This window comes from Enhydra lutris, unplaced genomic scaffold, assembly GCF_002288905.1.
Source record: "Enhydra lutris kenyoni isolate GAN:26980312 unplaced genomic scaffold, ASM228890v2 scaffoldscaffold16, whole genome shotgun sequence".
Taxonomy (NCBI): domain Eukaryota; kingdom Metazoa; phylum Chordata; class Mammalia; order Carnivora; family Mustelidae; genus Enhydra; species Enhydra lutris.
In genome coordinates this window covers 19,260,539-19,281,920 of record NW_019154100.1, presented here as the reverse complement: position 1 = coordinate 19,281,920, position 21,382 = coordinate 19,260,539, and the positions used below count along the sequence as shown (strand labels likewise).

The 21,382-nt window shown below is 37.7% G+C and overlaps 1 protein-coding gene across 10 annotated transcripts in view; it reads right to left on the bottom strand.

The window, feature by feature from the left end:
• The window catches only part of LOC111147209 (histone deacetylase 9), a 926,500-nt gene that overhangs the window by 851,466 nt on the left and 53,652 nt on the right, over nucleotides 1-21,382 (bottom strand). For all 10 annotated transcript variants that reach the window (XM_022503097.1, XM_022503098.1, XM_022503099.1 and 7 more), the window contains exon 2: nucleotides 4,199-4,318. In XM_022503097.1, coding sequence (XP_022358805.1) covers nucleotides 4,199-4,223 — 25 coding nt within the window. In that variant the 5' untranslated portion in view covers nucleotides 4,224-4,318. The remainder of the gene's footprint in view (nucleotides 1-4,198; nucleotides 4,319-21,382) is intronic.

Genomic DNA, 21,382 nt, shown 5'->3' with positions numbered 1-21,382 from the left:
GATTAGATGAGCCCTAAAATCATTCCTTCTGGGATTTGGCAATCCTGATAAAAATTAAATTATTAGAAATGTCATCCACACTGCCATACAGAAGAAATTAATTTCTGTTCCTATATTTATTAAAATAATACAGTGAAGGACCAAGACTACTTACTTGTCTGTGTCTCCCACTAAAGAGTACTGTCCACAAGGGCAGACCAAGATTTAGTACTCTTTGCGTCCGTACTAACACAGAGCCTGGCACAAATGCTTAATGAGCTTTGAATGACTGACTGTCGCAACTGCCGCAGCTAGCTGCCAGTCTCATCCAGACAGTCTTCCCTCCATTCAGGCTCTTCAGTGCCCAAAAAGCAACACCCAGTGCTCTAACTTAGAACATTATTGAGGCACCAAGATTAAAATAAAAGCCAGTGAATTCTATATTCAAAAATCAGCACTCATTGTTTGACTGAATACATGATCAAGACGGCAATATTTAGTACTTGATATCCACTATAATTGAACAGGGATGGCGAAGTTTTATGGGGAAAACAAGAATTCACACGATCCCCGAACCAATTTTCAAGACAAACATAAATACTCTGTCCAAAGCACTGACTATTAAAGAATTTCTGTAATAACTGGAGTGAGTCTATTTTTCTGGCGCACAATAACTCCTTAGAGCCCTTTGCAGAACAAAAGCAAAACAAATGGATGGTGATTGCCTCGGGGCAATTTAAGTCTCTTTTTAAATAGCTTTTCTTTTCTTTTCTTTTTTTAAGGATATGTAAGAAAAACACTTTTTCTAAATCAAACGATTAGGTTATTTCTCAGCAGTAGAATATATATGGCACCATAAGAGACAGGCTAATAATAGCAGAACAATGTTTTCATGTTTATGGCCAGAACATTTTCTTTTACATATGCAAAGTGCATTTCAGGTCTCGATCATAGTTTGCATTTGTAATAAATAGAAAAGATTCCCACCCACCTGGCCCATTTGCTATGACACTCCTCAATTCGTACTTCATTCATAAAAACTTCCTAAACAGAATTAAGACCTCTGTATGCTGCTCTCAATAGAGCAGAATATTTTTTAAAAAGTACACAGGGAAACTTTAGTGAGTCTAATGTCCAGTGAACTTCACTCAGTAGTTGTCTCATTTATCACCCACTTTTTCCCTTCTCCTAACTGAACAAATATCACGGCTGGCAAGAACTTCCTGATTTAAACAGCAGCCTCAAAGGGTATTTTCATATTATAAGATCAATATTCTTGAAGGGAGTGCTGATTTCAACTGTCAAATTTTACCAGTTGTGAGTCAGTATCAGGTATATACAGAATTAATCTAAGTATTTGGTATTATTTTGCTTTATGTTTTTTTAAAGAGTCCAAAGTATTTATCCATCTTACATACTACAATACCTTTATATATATAGAAGCTCTGAGTTAAAAAAAAAAAAAAAATGCTACAAGTTATCATCCTGAATATAAAAATTTGAGCTATACATCCTATTCCCTCCTCCTCCATATGCACCTTGAAGCAAGGATTCATGTCCACTTTCTACACAACAATCTATGCTGGGTAGACAGTAAGACTTTTATTTAACTTCAAATCCCCTTTAATCATGTCTGTTTCTTCTCCCTCAGGGGGGGTTAGGTACGATCACGCTCTGTTTTCCTTCTCTCTTTTACCGCACAATGTTCAGTAATGTTACTTCCGGCCATTGGCCCCTTACATACCCACACCATGCCCGGAGCTTTCTTTCCCAGTATGCTTTACCTTTTCAGCAGTTATCTCAACAGCAACAAAAATCTCACCCTTCTCCACACATCAGACAAGAAAACTAGAAGTAAAAGTATCTAAAAGTATCACCCTTACACCAACATTCCAAAAAAACACAACTTTTAGAATGAAATTCGATGTGATATGGACCTACCTGAGAAATCCTCTAAGGTACCCAAAGCTCACATTAAGTATAAATATTTCTCTCCTCTGTTCATCTTCCTGCTCTTGGGTTCACTTTTCTTTAAGCATGTAACATTTTAAAATATTTATTACATAGTACTGATTCTCTTCTTTAATTACGGTTGTCAAAATATTCCTGTATTCACTGCAAGCTAGCTACTTTTAGATAGGCTTTGATGGCCTAAATTGGGAATCTAACCACTACAATAATGTCATTAATGGGATTATGTGTTTCTCATTACAGACAAGTGGGGCCAAGTGTAAAGGTGTTAGACAAATGGTAAATAAAAACTACACAGACACTGAAATTGCTACACTTGCACTCTTTAAAAGTGAGGTTTTTTTTCCTTTAAAAAAAGAAAAAATGCTCATCATTCAGTCTGCCTCATCACTCTTCTGGGAGGTCAGTATGGGAGGTAAACCAACAATATGGGGAGGATATGATAGAGGTGGGTGGAGAATAAAGGGACATGACACCTTTCTTTTAAATATGTAAAAAGTCTATTTTCTGGTCTGGAGAATTAAAGACAAACCCCTATATAAATTCTAGATCATAATTTCCAGAAGTGAAGGAAGTTTTCTGCCACTTCTGTACTTAGCCAATTTGTTCCTACTGATTTTCGTATGGTTTTTCAACACATTCCATCACAAGAAAAGGGAAAAAAATTTTTTTGACTACAATGGTTCTAAATTAAATGACTTTTTAAAATTATGCCATTTTGAAACATTACATTTAAAATAAATTTATATTTAAAATGTAATATATACAAATATAAAATGCAAACATTTTAAGTTAATAGATTTAACAGATTTAGATTTTACGTTAATCTTAATAGAAAGGGTAATAATAGTATGCTACAATTGTGATAAGCAATGTAGCTCCCCCACAGGGCTGTCTATGGGGTGCAGGTGGGGCAGAGAGCAGCAGGGGAAGGAACAAATATAGCAGGCTAGACCAGTGGTTCCCGAAGTATAGTCTCCACGCAAATAACATCACTCGGGACAACCTGTAAAACATGAAATTCTAGGGCCCCACCCTAGACATTCTGAATCAAAAACTACGGGGATGTGGCTAATTTTTATCAAGCTCTCCCAGTGATGTTAATGCGTACTGAAGTTTGAGAACCACTGGGCTACGGGGACTCAGAGACAAACAGCCTAGGCAACTCTTCATCTGTTTACTCAGGTTACAATGCCAATTATAAATAGTGACTTTCACTAAAAACTCTGGAATATCTTTACTATGTCACTTGGAATCAACAGTCACAATTCTGTCCTACAATAATTTCCAGTTCCATATTCAACCTACAAGCTGGCAGGCAGCCCGTTGAGGATGTGAGGAAAGGTTGATGAGACAGTGGAATATCAGAGCAACATATCTGGGAGTGGCACTCCATGGGTCAAAAATCTTAGCAAAAGATTTCCTTTTCTAAATCCTGAATATAATATTATACCAGTTTCAACCTCGGGAGTTGGATAACCCAAGGATATCAACATACCAAAAGGGTTATTTTTTTTAAAGAAAAAAAAATAGAAATAGAAGTAAATTATCCTATAATGATCCAAGCAGAAAATTCTTTTTAAAATTTATCCACGATTAACTCGTGATATCCAACCCTACTCCGTCATTCTGAGACCTGAATTATGTTTGCTCCAAAAGTGACACCCTGTTCCTGCAGGAATGGGTGTTGGCTCTGCTAATCACAACACTAAATGAGCCACATATTACACTAGACTCAGAGGAAGCAGGTGTCGAGATTATAATTAAATACATATATAGGAAACAGGAGTGGTGGCAAAGAAGGCCAGGGAGGAGAAATATCCTTCCTGTGCGTCAAAAAGATGGAGAAGGTATAAATCCACAAGCTGCTTTCCAAGGCCCACAGCACAATTTAAAAGCATACAGACATGTATTAGGTCAGAAAGACTATGGGTGTGAATTAGATGCCTACATCATATTTAATAAATATTAATAACGTCACAAAATCCAATCCAATGCTACATTAGGAGCAGAAGGATTAAAGCCTGGTGCTCAGATAACGATGCAAATGAAATTAGTGCCTGGAAAGCAAACCGGGTTATGTAACAGAGGATTAGCTATGGAATACAAAATTCAGAATTCATCATATTAACCAATCTTTGTCAGGAAAAAAAGTCCTTTCATGACTTAAATTGCTTGCTTTGAAGCAACACAAAGCAATGTCTTTCATATAAATTCTGTTAATAGTTTAAGAAGGAACCAGACTGACCAGGCTGCACTGGCGAGCTCATCATGGGACTTCGGAGAAGAACGAACAAGACGGGCTGCAGACTCACAACCTTCCTTCAGCAGTCAGTGTTGGTCCGGGAGGGGTTGGCAGAGGAGAAACCTAAAATGGACAAAAAAATTAGATATGTATGATACAGGTTATGTCAAGCCACACAGGAAGACAGAGAACTGGCTTTGCATCTCAGCTCAGCCCCAGGGGGGCCGTGGGTCTTTGAGGCAGTCATACTAACCTCTCCGGGGTCTTACGTCTTCATCCATAAAAAAGCAAATTGACCAGTCATGCTTTAAAACACAGAAATACCAAGAATATCAAGGAATATGATAGGCGTGCAAGGAATCTGTGAGGAAGAAAACACTTCCCAAAATTATAATTAGTTTCCTGTATACTATTCACTTGAATTTGTTTGCTGTTATCATTACTATACAAATTAAAAATATCTTTTGGAATTTGGATGTAAGTGTCTCATTGCACAGTATGATTAAGTATCACTGTCAAAGATTTCCTTCTAGGGACAGGAGTTCTTAGTGAAAAGAATGTAATGGACCAAAATAAGGAACAAGTAGGTCATGAACTATAAGAGTGAGAGAAACTCCCTATTATAATTTCCATTTCTTCTTGAAATCTTTTGTAATCTCATTCCAGCCAGAAGTAGTAACAGCCATAGTCCTTCTAGGAGTGGCACTTACAGGATGGACTTCTTGGAAGGAATTTAAGGGACTTTCTGCTTTTAATTTGAATGTAGTCTCACTTCTAGACACTTCAGCAAAGGAAAAGCAAATGGAAGGACATTTTCCTCACAGTTTACTGGAATGTCAAAGTTTAAAAAAAGAAGAGGAAGAAGAAGCCTTTAAAATTGTACTTAATGAGTTTCTTACTAAAATAGTATATCCCAATTGCACTATTTTTATAGAAAGAATGCTGTAAGACTGAGAATTGTACTTCTTTCTCTTGAGGACAACATATTTATTGGGACTTAATTTCCCATCAGTATTTTGAAAGTGTTATTACTATTTTTGCCTAAATGTATAAAGCAGGATATAAATACATACTTCCTTTGAAGAACTATATAACATCACCATGAACACCTATCATACTTCGAGTGGTCTCTACATAGAAATAGGCTAGTAACTAAAACAGTTAAGCAAGAGTCATCAGCTAAGCAAGCTATTTCTCATCTTATCTTTGGTCCCGGAAAAATATTCAAATTTAGTAACAATAAAATGTATACTTTTATAAGTCTCCTTCAAAAATGACAGTGATGTGCTTGTTTTATACTTCCTTGCACCTAATTACACTGATCAGCATTATTTTAAGAATCTGAATTTCCATGTTGATGAAAAACCAATATTTCTACCAAAAAAAAAAAAGATGAAAAATGAAAAGCAGAAAACTCTCTTGATTTCTGTATCAGCAGAAGCATAGTGACACTGGCTTTGAAATGAAAAGATGTCAATATCATATTTTAAAGTTATTAATAACACTCATGTGTATAGTTCTTTAGAGTCACAGAGTACTTGTAGACACATTGCCATTTTAATATCATTTTCATGTCAACCATGTTAATAGAGACTAGTAACTCTCCCCTCCCTTTATGGGTGAGAAAAATTAGATATCATCTACTTCATAATTAAAAGGTAATAAAGCAAAACCAAAATTGAAATTGAGTGAGATCTGAATTTATAGACTTTAAAATTAATGAATGTGGACTTTGAAGATTTTGACATTTTTACTTTTTTACACTGCAGTCTGACATATTTCATAAATGTTCTTGATACCCTCTTGATTCTCCATGTACAGTTTAATTTTAAGAATAACAAAAAGAGATAGGAAACCTTAAGAGTAGGAAAGTGAAGTAGTACTGAACGGTATCTTCCATCAGGGGCTGAGTTAGTCTGTGTTTATAAAAGTCTTAATCTATAATGTCACTGTGTTCAACTAATACTTGTTTATGTACAAATACAACTCAATTTAACCAACAATCTCCAAAAGTTCAATTGTGATAAGAGTAAAGCCAAAGTTTTGCTACTTATCCACCAATCTAAGGGCGCCTGGGTGGCTCAGTTGGTTGGGCAACTGCCTTCGGCTCAGGTCATGATCCCAGTTTCCCGGGATCGAGTCCTGCACTGGGATCCTGGCTCCACAGGGAGTTTGCTTCTGCTTCTGACCTTCTTCCCTCTCATGTTCTCTCTCACTGTCTCTCTCAAATAAATAAATAAAATCTTTAAATAAAATAAAATGAAAAAGATATTTCTTTTCCACACACCTGCCATTTATTTCCCCAAACATACGTAACAAATGTCCATGACATGCTGATTCATGGCTAGTTACATAATTGTTGGGTTTTGCCTTCACAGAGCTAGACCTGACTTGCAAAATGCATCTCTGATGGAAATATGAATTTGGCTTCCCAAATAGCATTAAATATTTAAAATGTAAACTACTCTCTCTGCCATTCAGCCATGTTAATAACTGCCTAATCATGACATACTCTTCTAATATTATGAAAGTCTTGTTATCTGAATACTGTAAAAAGAAAATTAATATGCATTTCTATGTTGATACATACTAGTTTCCACTTACTGCATCTCCATTCCCGATGAGCCACATTAAACCAAAATTATCATGATGACTATAGTAGCTGTGTAACTGAACTATGGTCATTTAAAAATCTCTCCTAAAATGTTTCAGGAGTATCCATCCTTTATACATACATGCATCGTGTGAGTGTAAATGTGTGTATGCACACACACGCACATCATCAACTAAAGAAACTTCTCTTCTGGGGCAGCTGGGTGGCTCAGTGGGTTAAAGCCTCTGCCTTTGACTCAAGTCATGATCCCAGGGTCCTGGGATCGAGCCCCTCTTCAGGCTCTCTGCTCATCAGGGAGTCTGCTTCTCCCCCCCCCCCTTTCTCTCTGCCTGCCTCTCTGCCTACTTGTGATCTCTGTCAAATAAATAAATAAAACCTTTTTTAAAAAAAAGAAACTTCTCTTCCCTCCTGGCCAACAAAATCAACAGATTAACAGCCTTGTTCACACCTTTTAGGGACAAAACTGATACAGAATTCTACACAAATTAGGACAGTTTTTAAGCTGCTTAGAAAAGTAAGAGGGGTCAGTGGGAGAAAATCTGTCAATGAGAATGGGCTATTTATTCTTAAATCTTGCCATACTTCTTTATCCAAATGAGCCACAGAGAAAAAGACTATTTTCTTAGAATGGGGAAATTTTCCCGTAGTACTTTAGCCATTCTTACAATAAGCCTGGTGTGGAAATAATAGGCAACTGGCCTTCAAGTGAGTAGATAAATGAAAAAAAGAAGAAAAAAGCAAGTAATGCTGATTGTGAGTACAAATTATCCAAGCAGATACTTGCTTTCAATTAATAGTTTCAATTAATTTGCACATTAATTTGTCCATGCTGTAAAAATATATACATGAACATTTAAGGAGATAAACACAAGCACAGCAAGAGCAAAATTGCTGCTATGAATCTTTTACCTATTGAGATCCAAGAATGGTTATTTTGGTTCCTGAAGCTATTCTTTGAGCTACACAAATCCAAAATAGGAAACTAGGAGTCTTGCTTCAAAAAGATCAGTTCTGACAGGAAGCTGCTCAGCTGCCTAGAAGTAAGTTGCTGCTATAATATCTTGGGATATAGCATGGAACTAGCAAAGTCCAAGGGGCTGACATCCTGTAACGCCCTAGCTTGCCCATGCAACCAGGGAAAGACAGGGCACTAGCACATTACAGTGCCCCAGCCCACAGTGCTCTCATTAACAGCACTGTGGGATTGCTTCCCTAGGTCCTTCAGCCATTCCACCTCCATTACCTGTTCCATAGTAATCACACAGCAAATCAGCAGAACCTTACAGACATAAAGAATTTGCCCAAGGATGATCTCTTCCAAACTTCTCAACAGTCCTTTGGAGTATACTGATAAGTCATTATTATTTCCATTTTACAGAAGAGGAATTGGAGTCTTAGAGAGTTTCAGGGATTTGGTCACAGACAGGTAGGTGGTAATAGGGAAGGGCTGATCTTCTGACTTTTAGCCAAGTGTTCTCTGTAGCATCACAACGAATTACAGGCCACTCTAGCAGAGCTGCTTAAATAGCAAGATTGTGTCTACCTACACATTACAATTTCAGTAATGACTCATTAAGTAACAAGTCTCCTTTACTAAAGAACCTTTCTAGCCATTGAATAGACTGAACTCAGTCACACAAAAAACAATAAAAGAAATAGAAAATTTGGAATAAATGCCTACATGAACTCTCACAGTTTAAGCTTTCATTACCTTAGACTTCATACTCCTACTACAATCTTTTTTGGTTTTTTAACTACAGTCTGAGCTTCTTACTATATATTTTTTCTCCTTATGGACAATTGGTATTATTTTGGACAATGTGTCACTAAGAAAACAATGCTTTTTGGGGGGGATGGGTGGCTGGGTGATGGACATTGGGGAGGTTATGTGCTATGGTGAGCACTGAGTTGTGTAAGACTGATGAATCATAGACCTGTACACCTGGGGCGAATAATACATATGTTAATAAAAAAATGCTTTTGTAATTTTGTAACTAATGAAAACTATATCTCTCTAAAATATCTTTCTGAGAAATAAGGCAACTTGTAATGCACAGCTCAGTCTACAAAGCCATTTACATTCATCTGCAGGTCCTTTCTTTTCTTAGTTGGAGCGATTATAGCCTCAATTCCGCTAAAGAGTAGGTAGGCTTCATGAGCTGACTCAATTCGTAACATCTACTGTAAGAGAGCTTATTGGTGAAATAAACCTACTGTGTGCCAGGGCACTGAGTATCATCAGACCCACAGTCTCTCTCTTATGCCTCAGAATGTGAAATTCTGTCGTAATTTCATCTTTAGAGGAAAACACTAGAAAATTACTCTTACTACTCCAGTTAATTCAACAAACTCTTATTACGTACATACAAAACATTCTATTACTCATTTTGGAAACCTCAGATTATATTTCACTTCTCTGATTCTTACATTTCCCACAAATAATCACCAAAGCCAGTACATTAATGTCTTAAAAATATCTTCCATATCTGGGCCCTCCTTTCCATTTCAATGAATGCTAACTTGGCTTAAGTAATTATTTTTTAAGCTTTTGTTTATTTATTTATTTATCTATTTATTTGAAAGAGAGAGTGAGCAAGCATTAGGGGAGGGGGGCAAAGGGAAAAGGAGAGGGAAATAATCTCAAGCAGACCACACACTGAACATAGAGCCCAATGAGGGGCAGAAGCCCAATGCAGGGCTCGATCCCATGACCCTGAGATCATGACCGGAGCCAAAACCAGGAGTCAGACGCTTAGCCAACTGAGCCACTCAGGTGCCCCCCAAGTGATTATTCATTTTAGATTCTTTATCAAGCCTTCTGTCTGACATCCCCGCCTCTGGGGACCATCTGAATGAATCAATGAATGAATGAATGAATGAATGAATGAATGAATGAATAAAATTCAGTGACCTGCATGTTCTCCACTTGGTATTCATGTTCCTTCATAATTCATTTCTTCCCACCCCACTTTCTCTCCTTCCTTCTTTGCCTCACACATAAGTCCTATGTTTCCACGCAGCCTGTAATGATTCAACATTATAAAGGACGGCTGAGACACAGGCACCAAATAATCAACATGAACACGACCTGAATAGCTCTAGTGAAGCACATCGGCTGATTCTGGGCCCTGATCATTCCTGGGTAGTACCACTCATACTCAAATTTCCATGTTTTAGTACCTCTTTCTGCAAAGGATACTAACATCTCCTCTTTGTTACCTCCCAGATCAAATTCTTTAAGACCACCTTCAATGAGAATTCTTAACCAGCCACTCCAAGGAAAAGGTCAGCTTCCTCATCTATATTCCTTTCCACTGTGTCTTGTACCATACCCATGAGGACACCCCTTGTGTTAGATAATAATAACCCCTCTTATGTTAGCCAAGTACTTTGATCCACCCTAAGACTATGTTCCTCAGTTCAGGGTTATACTGTGTTCATCTTAGTAATCCCCACACCTAGCACAGCGCCTGAAACATATAGATCCACAATAAATACTTGATAAATGAGTCGACAAAGGGGAAGGGCTAAACGAATGAATCTATAGTTGCCTGGCTTTAGGGCAGAATCATTTAATGTTTTAGTACGGAGCTCTGAAGGACTAGAACAAAGTCCTTGGATTTGAGTCAGAAAAAAGTACTCTACAGTTTGGGCCACCACCTAGGAAGACTAGACCCAGATGGGGTGGATACCTTCATGGATCAGGGGAAGACACCATACACCAAAAAACAAATTTTCCTATGAGTGATGTTATTAACCAAGATACCATCATTTTCTAGGCTTTTCGACTGAAGTGATTTCTCAGATCTCTGGAAGGGTTCAGCTTCTCACCTTACTAGCCTCAGCTTTTTTCTCCTCTCAAGGAAATCCATTTCTTTATTAGACAAGCTCTATAAATTCCACAATTCTATCAAAATAACCAAACCACTATTCACCAAGACACAAGAGAATGGGATATAGAGATTTAAGAATCCTTTTTCCCCTTCAATTCTAGTAACAGAAGCAGGACTGTACAAATAATGCTCCTGATGATATTTAAAGTTGTCTTAAGCAACAGGACCCTGGAGACTCTGGGGACTGGGAAAATGATGGACATAACAAGAGCCACACTAAAGATAAAGTCACGTGATTTAACCTCACCTAATACCACAGCAGACACCAGGTGCTCCAAATCACCAAACACACTGGTAAACACTGGCACATCAGCTCCTTTTGGTTCATTCTGGTCTCTGGGCAGTTACCTATGCAAGACTCCCCACCTGCTTGGTTTCACTTCCCACCTGCTTGACGGATGTTTGCTGACTTCACCTTTGAGCACAGGTAAGAACAAAACGTATCACCCAGAAAGGCACACATCTCATATGCATTCTCCATGCTTACATTTTGAGAGAAAATAATAAGCCCCACTCTAAGACTTTTAGGAGAGCCATTTAAGCACAGGCTACAATGTAGGTGTAATATAGAGCAGGGAATGCGGCTTGGGAGGTTAGTTATGCATGTATTTTGCATATTTAAGATGGAATTCAGTAGTCTATACTATAAATGTAACTCAATGGTAACATCTAAAAATACATAACACAATCAGGAGTGGTCTGCTGGTTATTTCATTCCATAAGAAGTTCTGCCAACTACAGTACCTACGCTAATAAAACAGACCTTTTCTCAGGAAGGCTTGTTTTTTTTTTAAAAACATTGGGCTTAGCCCCAGGGACTCCAGTACCCAAGGCATATCCTAAATGGCTTCTATATAATGAGAACCATTTTATCAAAAACTCTTACTGCACTGATTTTTATTGGATCATCTTTGAAAGCCCTTACCTGCAACTTCCCTCCTTGGACAATAGGGAATAGGGGAATCACAGCCACCATTATCATCAGTTTGAGTTTAAAACTAGAATCACAATACCCAGAAACTGCAGGACATACAAGGCTCCTTTTCAGTCATGGCAAAAGGGTTGTTAGAAAAAGAGCTTTGTCTACCTGTAAATACACCCGAGACAGAAGTCCAAAATAGAATTGTGAAAAGGAAGTAATAGTCGAAGTGAAGGAACTTGTAACAGACAACCTCTGATACCTGGGCAGCAGGAGGGCTTTGTAACTCTTACACTATAACCTTCCCTGCAGAACACTGCCTGATCAAGCATGCTTAAAAGAACCTGGCTCCCGATCTACTCCCTTGCCAGTGTGGAGGCACGGGTTATGATCAGCTAGCCAAACACAAAAGACCTTTATCTATTGCTGCAATTTAGATGGACATAGTTCTCTTTTCCAAACTTCAATATTGAATACATTTTTTTAAAATGTCTGTGATTTCTTTAATGCTGCAACTCACCTCTTGAAGATCTGATAATCCCTTCATGCAGCAAATTGCCCATGTAAAATGTCTCACTAGCTGGGTGGTATGGAAGTCAATTAACCTCTCTGAGCCTCAGATGCTTAAACATGAATTATTTAACTCGCCAGGTCGTTGGGAGGCTTGGAAAAAATAAATGTAAAGTCATTGGTAAGGAGAAAGTGCACAAAAATGTTGATGATTATTATCATTATTAGTATAGGAACTGCGTTTTACTTCAGGCCAAGTTCCATCCCAGGAGGAATCTGCGATACACGGTGCCTCTCACCCTGGAACAGTTCTGAGGCACAGCTATTAATCTTTCTCACTCCACTAGGGTTACAACAGGGATCTAATTACTAAAGCTCTTCTCGTTTCTTTGCTTCTTTCTTTTAGAAGGCAAATGTGCATTCTATGGAAATACAGTGTGCCATCCCTTGCTTGTGAATATATGCTATCTACCTTAATCTTTCACTGACTGACATTGCAAAGATATTTTTTAAATCACTTCTTGGCTATTGATGGAAAGGAAAGCATAAGCATATCAAAAACAGTAAGTTAGGAACCATTATCATTTTGTAGAAATCGGAAAGGAAACAGGAAGTATAGTCCCTAGCACTGTATAAGTCCTTCTAAAAAGAACTTTTCTATTGTTTCAACAGATCACCTTGGGAATTTCAGTAGACTTTAAGGCCTCTCCCCCTATTTTGAGGAGGATTTCACAAATAATTTTACCCACTGTTCTATCTATTGCTGGTGGTCAGTTCAATTTTAAGCCAGCCAAGATGTATCTCCAGACACGGACAGACATGCACCTGAGGGGAAGAAATGACAGCAGCAGAATTCCCACACAATGAAGAAGGGAAACAGGTTGAGCCATGAGCCATGAGGGCCACTGCCAGAAGAGGGAAGGTGTCCAGGCTACCTTCCCAATCAATACACACGTTGTCACTGATTCCGTTTACTCCTCGTTTTCTATCTTTGACCCTCTTTTCTACTAGCCTTCTCCCGAATCTCTTCCAACTGAACAAGTCATTTACTTCGTTGACCTCTTTCTGAAAAGACACCCCACCCTTAACTAATGAGTTGAACCAACCTCCCACCTTCCATCTTTGTCTTCTTCTTATCTCCTCCCAAAGAAATATAGCTTATACCTAAGATTTATCTCAGTTCCTTCCCTGTCGGGTTCTTTTCTTACCTAGGCTTTTTCTTTCTCTACAGAGGCTTTGTTTGAATACACACTGATATCTTAGATACCCCTCAATTTCCAGAATACATGGATATGTAAGAAATAAATCATTTCTTGAACTTTACCCTACCAATTATTACTGACTTTTCTGACACAAACCTCGCATTTATATTCAGGTTAAGATGAATCCAGGTTCAGGGTACGTGGGTGGCTCAGTCATTTAAGTGTCTGCCTTCAGCTTAGGTCATGATCCCAGAGTTCTGCTCTGTGGGGAGCCTGTTTCTCCCTCTCCCTCTGTGGCTCTCCCTGCTTGTGCTCTCTCTTGCTCTCTCTTCTGTCAAATAAATAAATAAAATCTTTTTAAAAAAAATAGGAAAGATCAACCCAGGTTCATGCCACATAGGAACAACAGTTTTAATGATGCTTGAATGTAATGTGTACCTACTAGGTGCTCACTAGGAAGGTTCAGCACAGAGCCCAGAGGGTAGCCCAGAGGCAGGATAGTTCCTGCCTCACAGATTTCACCCCCAGGATCTCCAATAGTGTGATCCAAGGACTCCCCTGAAAATGCAGATTCAGATACTTGGCACTGATCTAAGAACCTCCTAGATTAGAATCTTTGGGACAAAGGCCCAGAAACAGTGTTTTTAACAAGCTTCCACAATGATTCTTAACTGAGCTAAAACATGAGAACCACCACATATATGAACAATTAAGAAATAAAATAACAAAACAAAGAGTGAGAGAGTAACACGGTGAACAAGTGCACTGGCTTTACAGTCTGATTGCCCTTAATGCACATTGCATCTTTCTGATTTTCTTACTGCATTCTCACAGGGAAATTATTTTACTACTCTGACCTTCCTTTTGCTCCCAGTAAGTTGCTGACTCTAAGACCTACTCGTAGGGACAAAAAACAATATATTTAAAATACTTAACACAGTGCTCAAACAATGTGAGATGTGGTTCTGACAGTCAGGGCCCCTGCATTGCAAAGTGGCCCAGGAACTGGGGAACACTGCAGGCTTAATAGGCATCATTTCTTAAAAGGAACAGGACATCACAAGCACAAAGGACTTTGGGAACTTTCCCTGGATTTCAGAGGTAGAAGGGAGAAGGTGCCTTGGAAGAGCTGGCATACAGCTTTAGGGTACTGAATGTTATTCAAACACGACAGTTGGCCAACATGTCCTCCTTCCCGCGAAGTGTCCTAAGTCCTAACCTCAGTGAATTGTAAATAGTGTCAAGAAACAATTTTAAAATTACCTTGCTGTGTCCTTCAACTATTTCGTGATGAAAATATTTGTATTCCCATACCATAAATTATTTTCAGTGTTAAAATAATCCTCCAAGTTATCTTGAGCTCTGTGCTCCTAACAGGATGTTGGTAGTTTGTTTCATGCAGCACATTCCATTCCCCAAAAGATGACAGAATTTTAAACAGACTGCTTCTCAAGTACACCACGTTCTTTATATACAAAGTGATAGTGCTGACTCCCGCCAGGAGGGGTATTCTGGATGGTGACACTATTATTGCTAATGGGTCACAGGTTTCCTATCATCCCTGAGAGACTTCCAGTGAGGGCTGGGAAGGCTGACTTTAGCCAAAATGAAGATTGACCTGCTCCAGGAAGCTAGCTGGCTCATGACAGGATCAAGAGACTTGATCCCATTAGCAAAACACACTAATCAATTAAGCCAACTGACTCTGAGCCAATCTTATTAAACCTCATTATTCCTATGAAGAATAAAGACCAATTCCTACTCCATTTCAAAAAATGGAGAGAAGTCTCAAATAACAAAACTTGCCAAAATAAGTTAATAATTACTGAGTATATAAATATAATCTCAGAACTCAAACTCTGCACTCAATCCACAGGACATTTATCTCCTCTGAGTGAGAAACCCCCCTTAGACACTGAGTATCTGCATAAAAACAAGGGGGCTAAACCAACTCATTTTACTGCAGGCAACTTCTATTAATGTCACATAGGGGAAGAGATGCAGCCTTTGCTTTCATATTCCAGTTCTGCAGGAAAAAATATTCACATATATATATGTATATATATATATATATACACACACATATTAAAATAGACTGAGACAGATCAACACATATAAATAGCTCAATGCAACATCTGTAGCAGTCCTTAAGATTGTATTAAAGTCCTTGCTGTTTATCAGGTTGGTAAATCATATCAGCTCCTAGTTATTTAAATTGCCAGTTGCCGGGCAACCACATCTTCTGTCAACTGTCATTCACTCTTAAGTTCCTCTGTAACACTCCTTTAAGAAAAAAAATAGTGAAAAATTCTTGAGATGCTTATTTTGGGCATCAGAAATGCACTTAATTTTATCCCTGAGCTTAAAGAGTCTGAGACTTGAGTGATATTGAGAAAATAAACATGTTCAGTGAGTTGGAAGAGGGCCAGTATATGGTACAGGTAGTGATGTGGGTGAGTACTCAGACAGAAAAGTTGAGAGATTCTATGAAAGGAAGTTTCTCTTTTGGAAACTGGTCCACAATAAAGGCATGTAAGTGACAGAAGCTTTGCAAAAGAAGATATGGACTCTGGGGAAAATAGGTGATTCTCAACAAAACTGATGTCTAGGTATTTTTATAATCATGCAGTCATCACTGAAAGATGAATAAGCATTATAGTCACAGGAATCAACCACTCCTTGCTTCTGACCAAAAAAAAAAAAAAAAAAAAGTTACAAGTAAAATAATGTACTACCATCTCATGAAAATTTCTACTATGAAAATGTTGTTTTATTTTCTTGGATATAAATCGGCATCCATTATTTTACTCAGCACAAGAGTTAAGTTATCTAGTAATAGTGTAAAACTTCTCTTTAAGGTTAGGTAGACTCCTCAGCCATGAAAATAATATAATGCAGTATCAATGCAATTCACTGTATCAATACAAGTAGTTCTAGAATTGGGGCTCCCTGTCTCTCTGGGCCTCAGTTTTAAACTATATCACCCCCTGAAGTTCCTCTAAGCAATAAAATTTCATAAACTCATCAACCTTTAAATTATATAGTTCTCAACAGTCACAGCCTATATAAAACTGAGCCAACCCAATAAATCAGACTTGTGTTGCTACATGTCACAAATACAGAAACATACACATCTGGAAACAAAACAAAACAAAAAAATATTAAAAGGAACAATTCACTTTGTTGCACAAACATTTAAAAAGTAAAAAGGAATATCTTCCTGACTTCAGGTAGGACAGTATTTCTTCAAGACAAAATTTGTCAACTTTGAAATTAAAACCCTTGTGCGATCAAAGAAGCTCTCGAAAAGGGTAAAGATAAATCACATTGAGGAAAAAATATTGCAATACAAATAACCAACAAAGAATTAGGAACTGGAATATTTTAAGAACACCCATGAATCAGTAAGAAACCAAAACAAAACAAAAAAAGAACAATTTGGGAAAAGGAAAGGAATGGGCAATGAACTGAAGGGAGAATTTCAGCAGCCAATGATTATATGAAAAGATGCTCAATGAGATACCAATCATACTCATCAAATAGGATATCATTTTTAAATCGTATAATCCTAGTGTTGGCAAGGATAGGAAACAACTGAGATTTCATACATTTCAGAGAGTATATTCTAAGCACATACCACTTAGAATAGAAACTTAAAACTATGTAGTCAAGAGGAAGATTTATAACACCCTATGACCTGTGGGAGGCAGAATAATGATGCCCCAAAGATGTTCATGACCTAATTCCCAGAACCTGTGAATATGTTACATAGCAAAGGTTGCAGATGGAATTTAGTTTGCCAATAAAGTAACCTTAAAATAGGGAGATTATTCCAATTATTCAGGTGGCCTCAATGTATTCACAAGTGTTCCTAAATGTGGAAGACTGAGGCAGAAGAAAGTCAGATGGAGATGTGACCATGGTATAACAGAGAGCTGCAGCAATGCCAGCTTTGAAAACAGAGGAATGAGGCCACAATCCAAAGAAATTGCACACTCTTTACAAACTATGAAAGCAAGAACCAGATTCTCCCCCAGGGATTCCATAAGAAATACAGCTCTGCCAACACCTGAGTGTTAGCCCACCGAGGCCTGTGTCAGACTTCGGATCTCCAAAACTATAAAAAATAAATTTGTGTTGTTTGAAGCCAGCAGGTTTGGGGCAATTTGTTTCAGCAGTAATATGAAACTAATAAATGACCCAGCAATTATTCTCATAGGGAAATTCTCCCATGTGACTGGTTGGGCAAAATCACAAGAATGTTCATAGCAAGATTATTTAGAACAGAAATTTTGCAAACAATCTAAATGTTCATCAACAGGAGAATGAATATATAAATACTGTACTAATATAAATAAAAGAATACTCTAGAGTAATTAATAAAAAGGACCTTTAGCTAGATATATCAACATGAATACATTTCAAAACTTATTATAAATTAGTGAAATAACAAGCTCAAGTATTATTTATATAGCATACCCTTTGGAGAAGTTTCAAGAACATACAAAATGATATGGTAATATTTGTGGATAAATATATTATGGCTAACAAATAAATAAATAGGTAAGAATGATAAACACCATACCACAACAGTGACTATCTCTGAGTGACTGCAATGAACAGAGCCCTTCAAATACATCTTAAATGCTTTACTTCATAAAACAAAAAGTCCTGAGGTAAACAGAATAAAATGTAAAGATCTGACAGGGACATATGTGTAGATGACTATTAAATTTATTATTCATATTTTTCCCCATTACTGAAATATTTTACAATAGATAACATATGTTTCAATGATGTGCTTCCCACATGTCCACTGGCAAAGGGGCAACTCAATTCTCCCCAAGTTCACAGAAAATGATCTCACCCAAGGAAGCATCTCTATTAACTTGCCAATTAAATGACAAAAATACCAAAAAGCAAATATCAATATTTGACCCAATTTTTGTAACCTTCCAAACGTACACTGAAGTAAGCAGATTTTTGTTTTCATTTTCATTTTAAGCAATTTCCTCTTAGCTCTGAAAGTCAAGAAGTAATTCACATTGGGAGGACTTCTTCTGAGTGTCTCCAAATAGGCACACCCAGGTGTGAAGAGGTCTATTTGTAAGTGGGTATTTATGAAATGGACCATAATAAATATGCTGTCACCTTTCACACCAAAAATTGAGATGGTTCATTTAGAAATACAGTGTTTAAATAAATTGTCAGATGAAATGATATTCTAATTATCATCATCAAAATCCTCCATCAATATGAATTAATAAGCCTATTTGCTAGAGACCCAAATAAGGAAAAATAGAAATCTCCTTTCTGTGGTTTAATATGTTCCCTTGATTTATACTTCTATTGAACATGTTTCAGTTCCTACTTTTATCTTTTTTAAGTGGCAATTCTCTAAATCCCTGAGGGCATTAAGATTAGGAAATGACTATTCCGCTTCTTAGGAAAATATAAGAAATGAGGGGGTTTTCCATTTTGACTGTTTTTCCTCCTGGACGAAAAATCTTTAACTCTTTCTCTAGGGAGCATCTGTAACTTAAAATATTGGCACTAAATTGTTTTTGCTAGAAAAAAAAAATCTAAGAATAATGTATAATAAATATGATTGGTGAGAGTAAAAGTATTATGCTACAGTTGTTATTAACATAAAGCTTACTTAACCTCTAAAAAGCCAAGATCCATTTCTTTTAAGCCTGAGAAAGTTAAATTAATTATATTTAGTTCGGGATGGCACAAGTTTAATACCTGTGCCTGCCAATATACCAACCACAACATAAAAAGCAATCATAACACCTCTAAAGAAAAACATGTTCCTTTGTTCTTTTCCTGACCTAGCCAAGCCTGAATCCAGATAATATACTTCAATCAACAATTCTGAATATCTGGGGCACCTGGGTGGCTCAGTGGCTTAAGCCTCTGCCTTTGGCTCAGGTCATGATCTCAGGGTCCTGGGATCGAGACCCACATCGGGCTCTCTGCACAGTGGGGAGCCTGCTTCCTCCTCTCTCTGCCTGCCTCTCTGCCTACTTGTGATCTCTGTCTGTCAAGTAAATAATTATAAAAAAAAAAATTCAAACATGAACCTATGCCATTATCATGCTTAAAATAAGAGAGAAACACACAATTCCAGTTTAATTTAATTTATATAATACTATTTGGGGTATTAATAGACCAAGAACTATCATCTAAGAAACAGTGACTTAAGAATTATTCCAGCCAGATAACTGCTTCTAATCAAAGCTTATCTCTTTAACTGATGCCTCACAATTATGTAGAGCATTGCTACCTACAGTATTCCAGAATCACTTTCCCTTTCATAATCTTTTTTCCTTCTGTTTCCCTTTTCTCCAACCAATCAGCATGAAGACACTTGGGTTGGTGAATCAACATTCTTCCATATTTTCTACATGTTCTGTCTCCAAAGAAATGTCATCTCTTGTTCTTATCCACTTCTTCTGAGGGGTCTTCCTTCTCTGGCTAGGATCACTTCCTCTTCAAGTACCTAGGTCGAGTTCCTAGGTCAACCTCCCTAAACTCAATGGAGGGGGGATCTCTGAAACTATCCTGGCTGCTTTTTTCTCCTTTAGATGGAATTCCCCACTCACCTCTGACACACAGATCACCTCTACCCAAACATATCCTTTATCAAAGACTCATCAAATCCTTCCAGTGATAAGTAGATTATAGGCATTTAAAAGGTGTTCTCTACATGCCTCTCTGTAAGTTTATTTACTGCTTTACTTCATTCTTCTTTTGGTGATCCAAAAATCTCTCTGTTATGTCGTATATTCATTCAATTATTTGAATGCTATCATGTTTCCTTCAAATTGTAATTAAATACCCTCTGTTTTTTAAAAAAAATCCTTTAACTGTAATACTTTCAGCCCCATAACATGCTCACCTCCCACTATTGATCGATGTTAAGCTACAGTATGACTGACAGATGCCTGGAGAGTACAATGGTATATGTGAAATAGCACAGCCCTTACCATTCAGTCAGTCTAAGAGCAAACTACTACTCTCAGTCCCAACACATCACCCTGGGTTTATTACTTCAAATTATTTATCCCCAATAACATTATCTTACTCACTGGGTGTGTGCTTCTTACTGCTTCTTACTGGGTGTGTGTCTCCCACTGCTAGACTACAATGTCCATGAAAGTGAAGATGCCATCCATCTAATTCATAGGAACCAGAGAACAAGACCTGACATATGACAGCCAATATATACTGTTGACTCTTTGAATAAAATCCACCTAAAATACTGCTTCTCAACAATTTTCACCTGACATATTCATAGATGTTCAAGGATCTCTCATTGACTTAAATCATATAATGCCTAAGTGCCAGCCATAAACTGTGGAAATACAAAATGAATGAAATCTTAGTCTTTGTGGATAGGGAGAGTCCCAAAGTTGGTGATGACAAGGCTAAGTTCTGGAGGAGGAACAGAAAGATTTCATTCAAAACATGTATTTGTACCAAACACCAGCACTGCCATGCCATTCTGTTTCAACTTTTTAGACTTTAGGAGATTTGAGACCTCAAGAAGTTTGGAAGAAATGTATTATAGGTACAGGGAGCAGCATTGGTGAACAATGTAGAAGTAAGAGAAAGGACATTCTAGGAACTGGTAGCCAACTGAGGTGATGGCTAGGGAGAAGGGAGGGAGGAGAAATGCAAGGAGTGGACTAGGAGTTATCAGGGCAGATTATGAAGAGGGCAGTGGGAGCCTCTGAAAGGATTTAAATAAGAATATGACCTGATCAAGCTAACATTGAAAAAAAAACAGAAAATGCTAGTGTCAGAATGGTGCACTCAGCAGAGGAGGGTATGAGTAGGGCCAGGAAGATGGGTAAGAAGCTGCTGCAGAATTCCAAAGAAGAGATGACAAGAGAGTGGGATATGAGGATTGGGGGTAGACCACAGAGAAGGGAGCACATGAATATTCAAGGCAGGAGAGCCAACAGGGCCAAATAATAAAAGGGTGAGAGAAAGGGGAAGTCAAAGGTGACCCCCAAGCTTTCTGACTTGGTGAAACAGAGA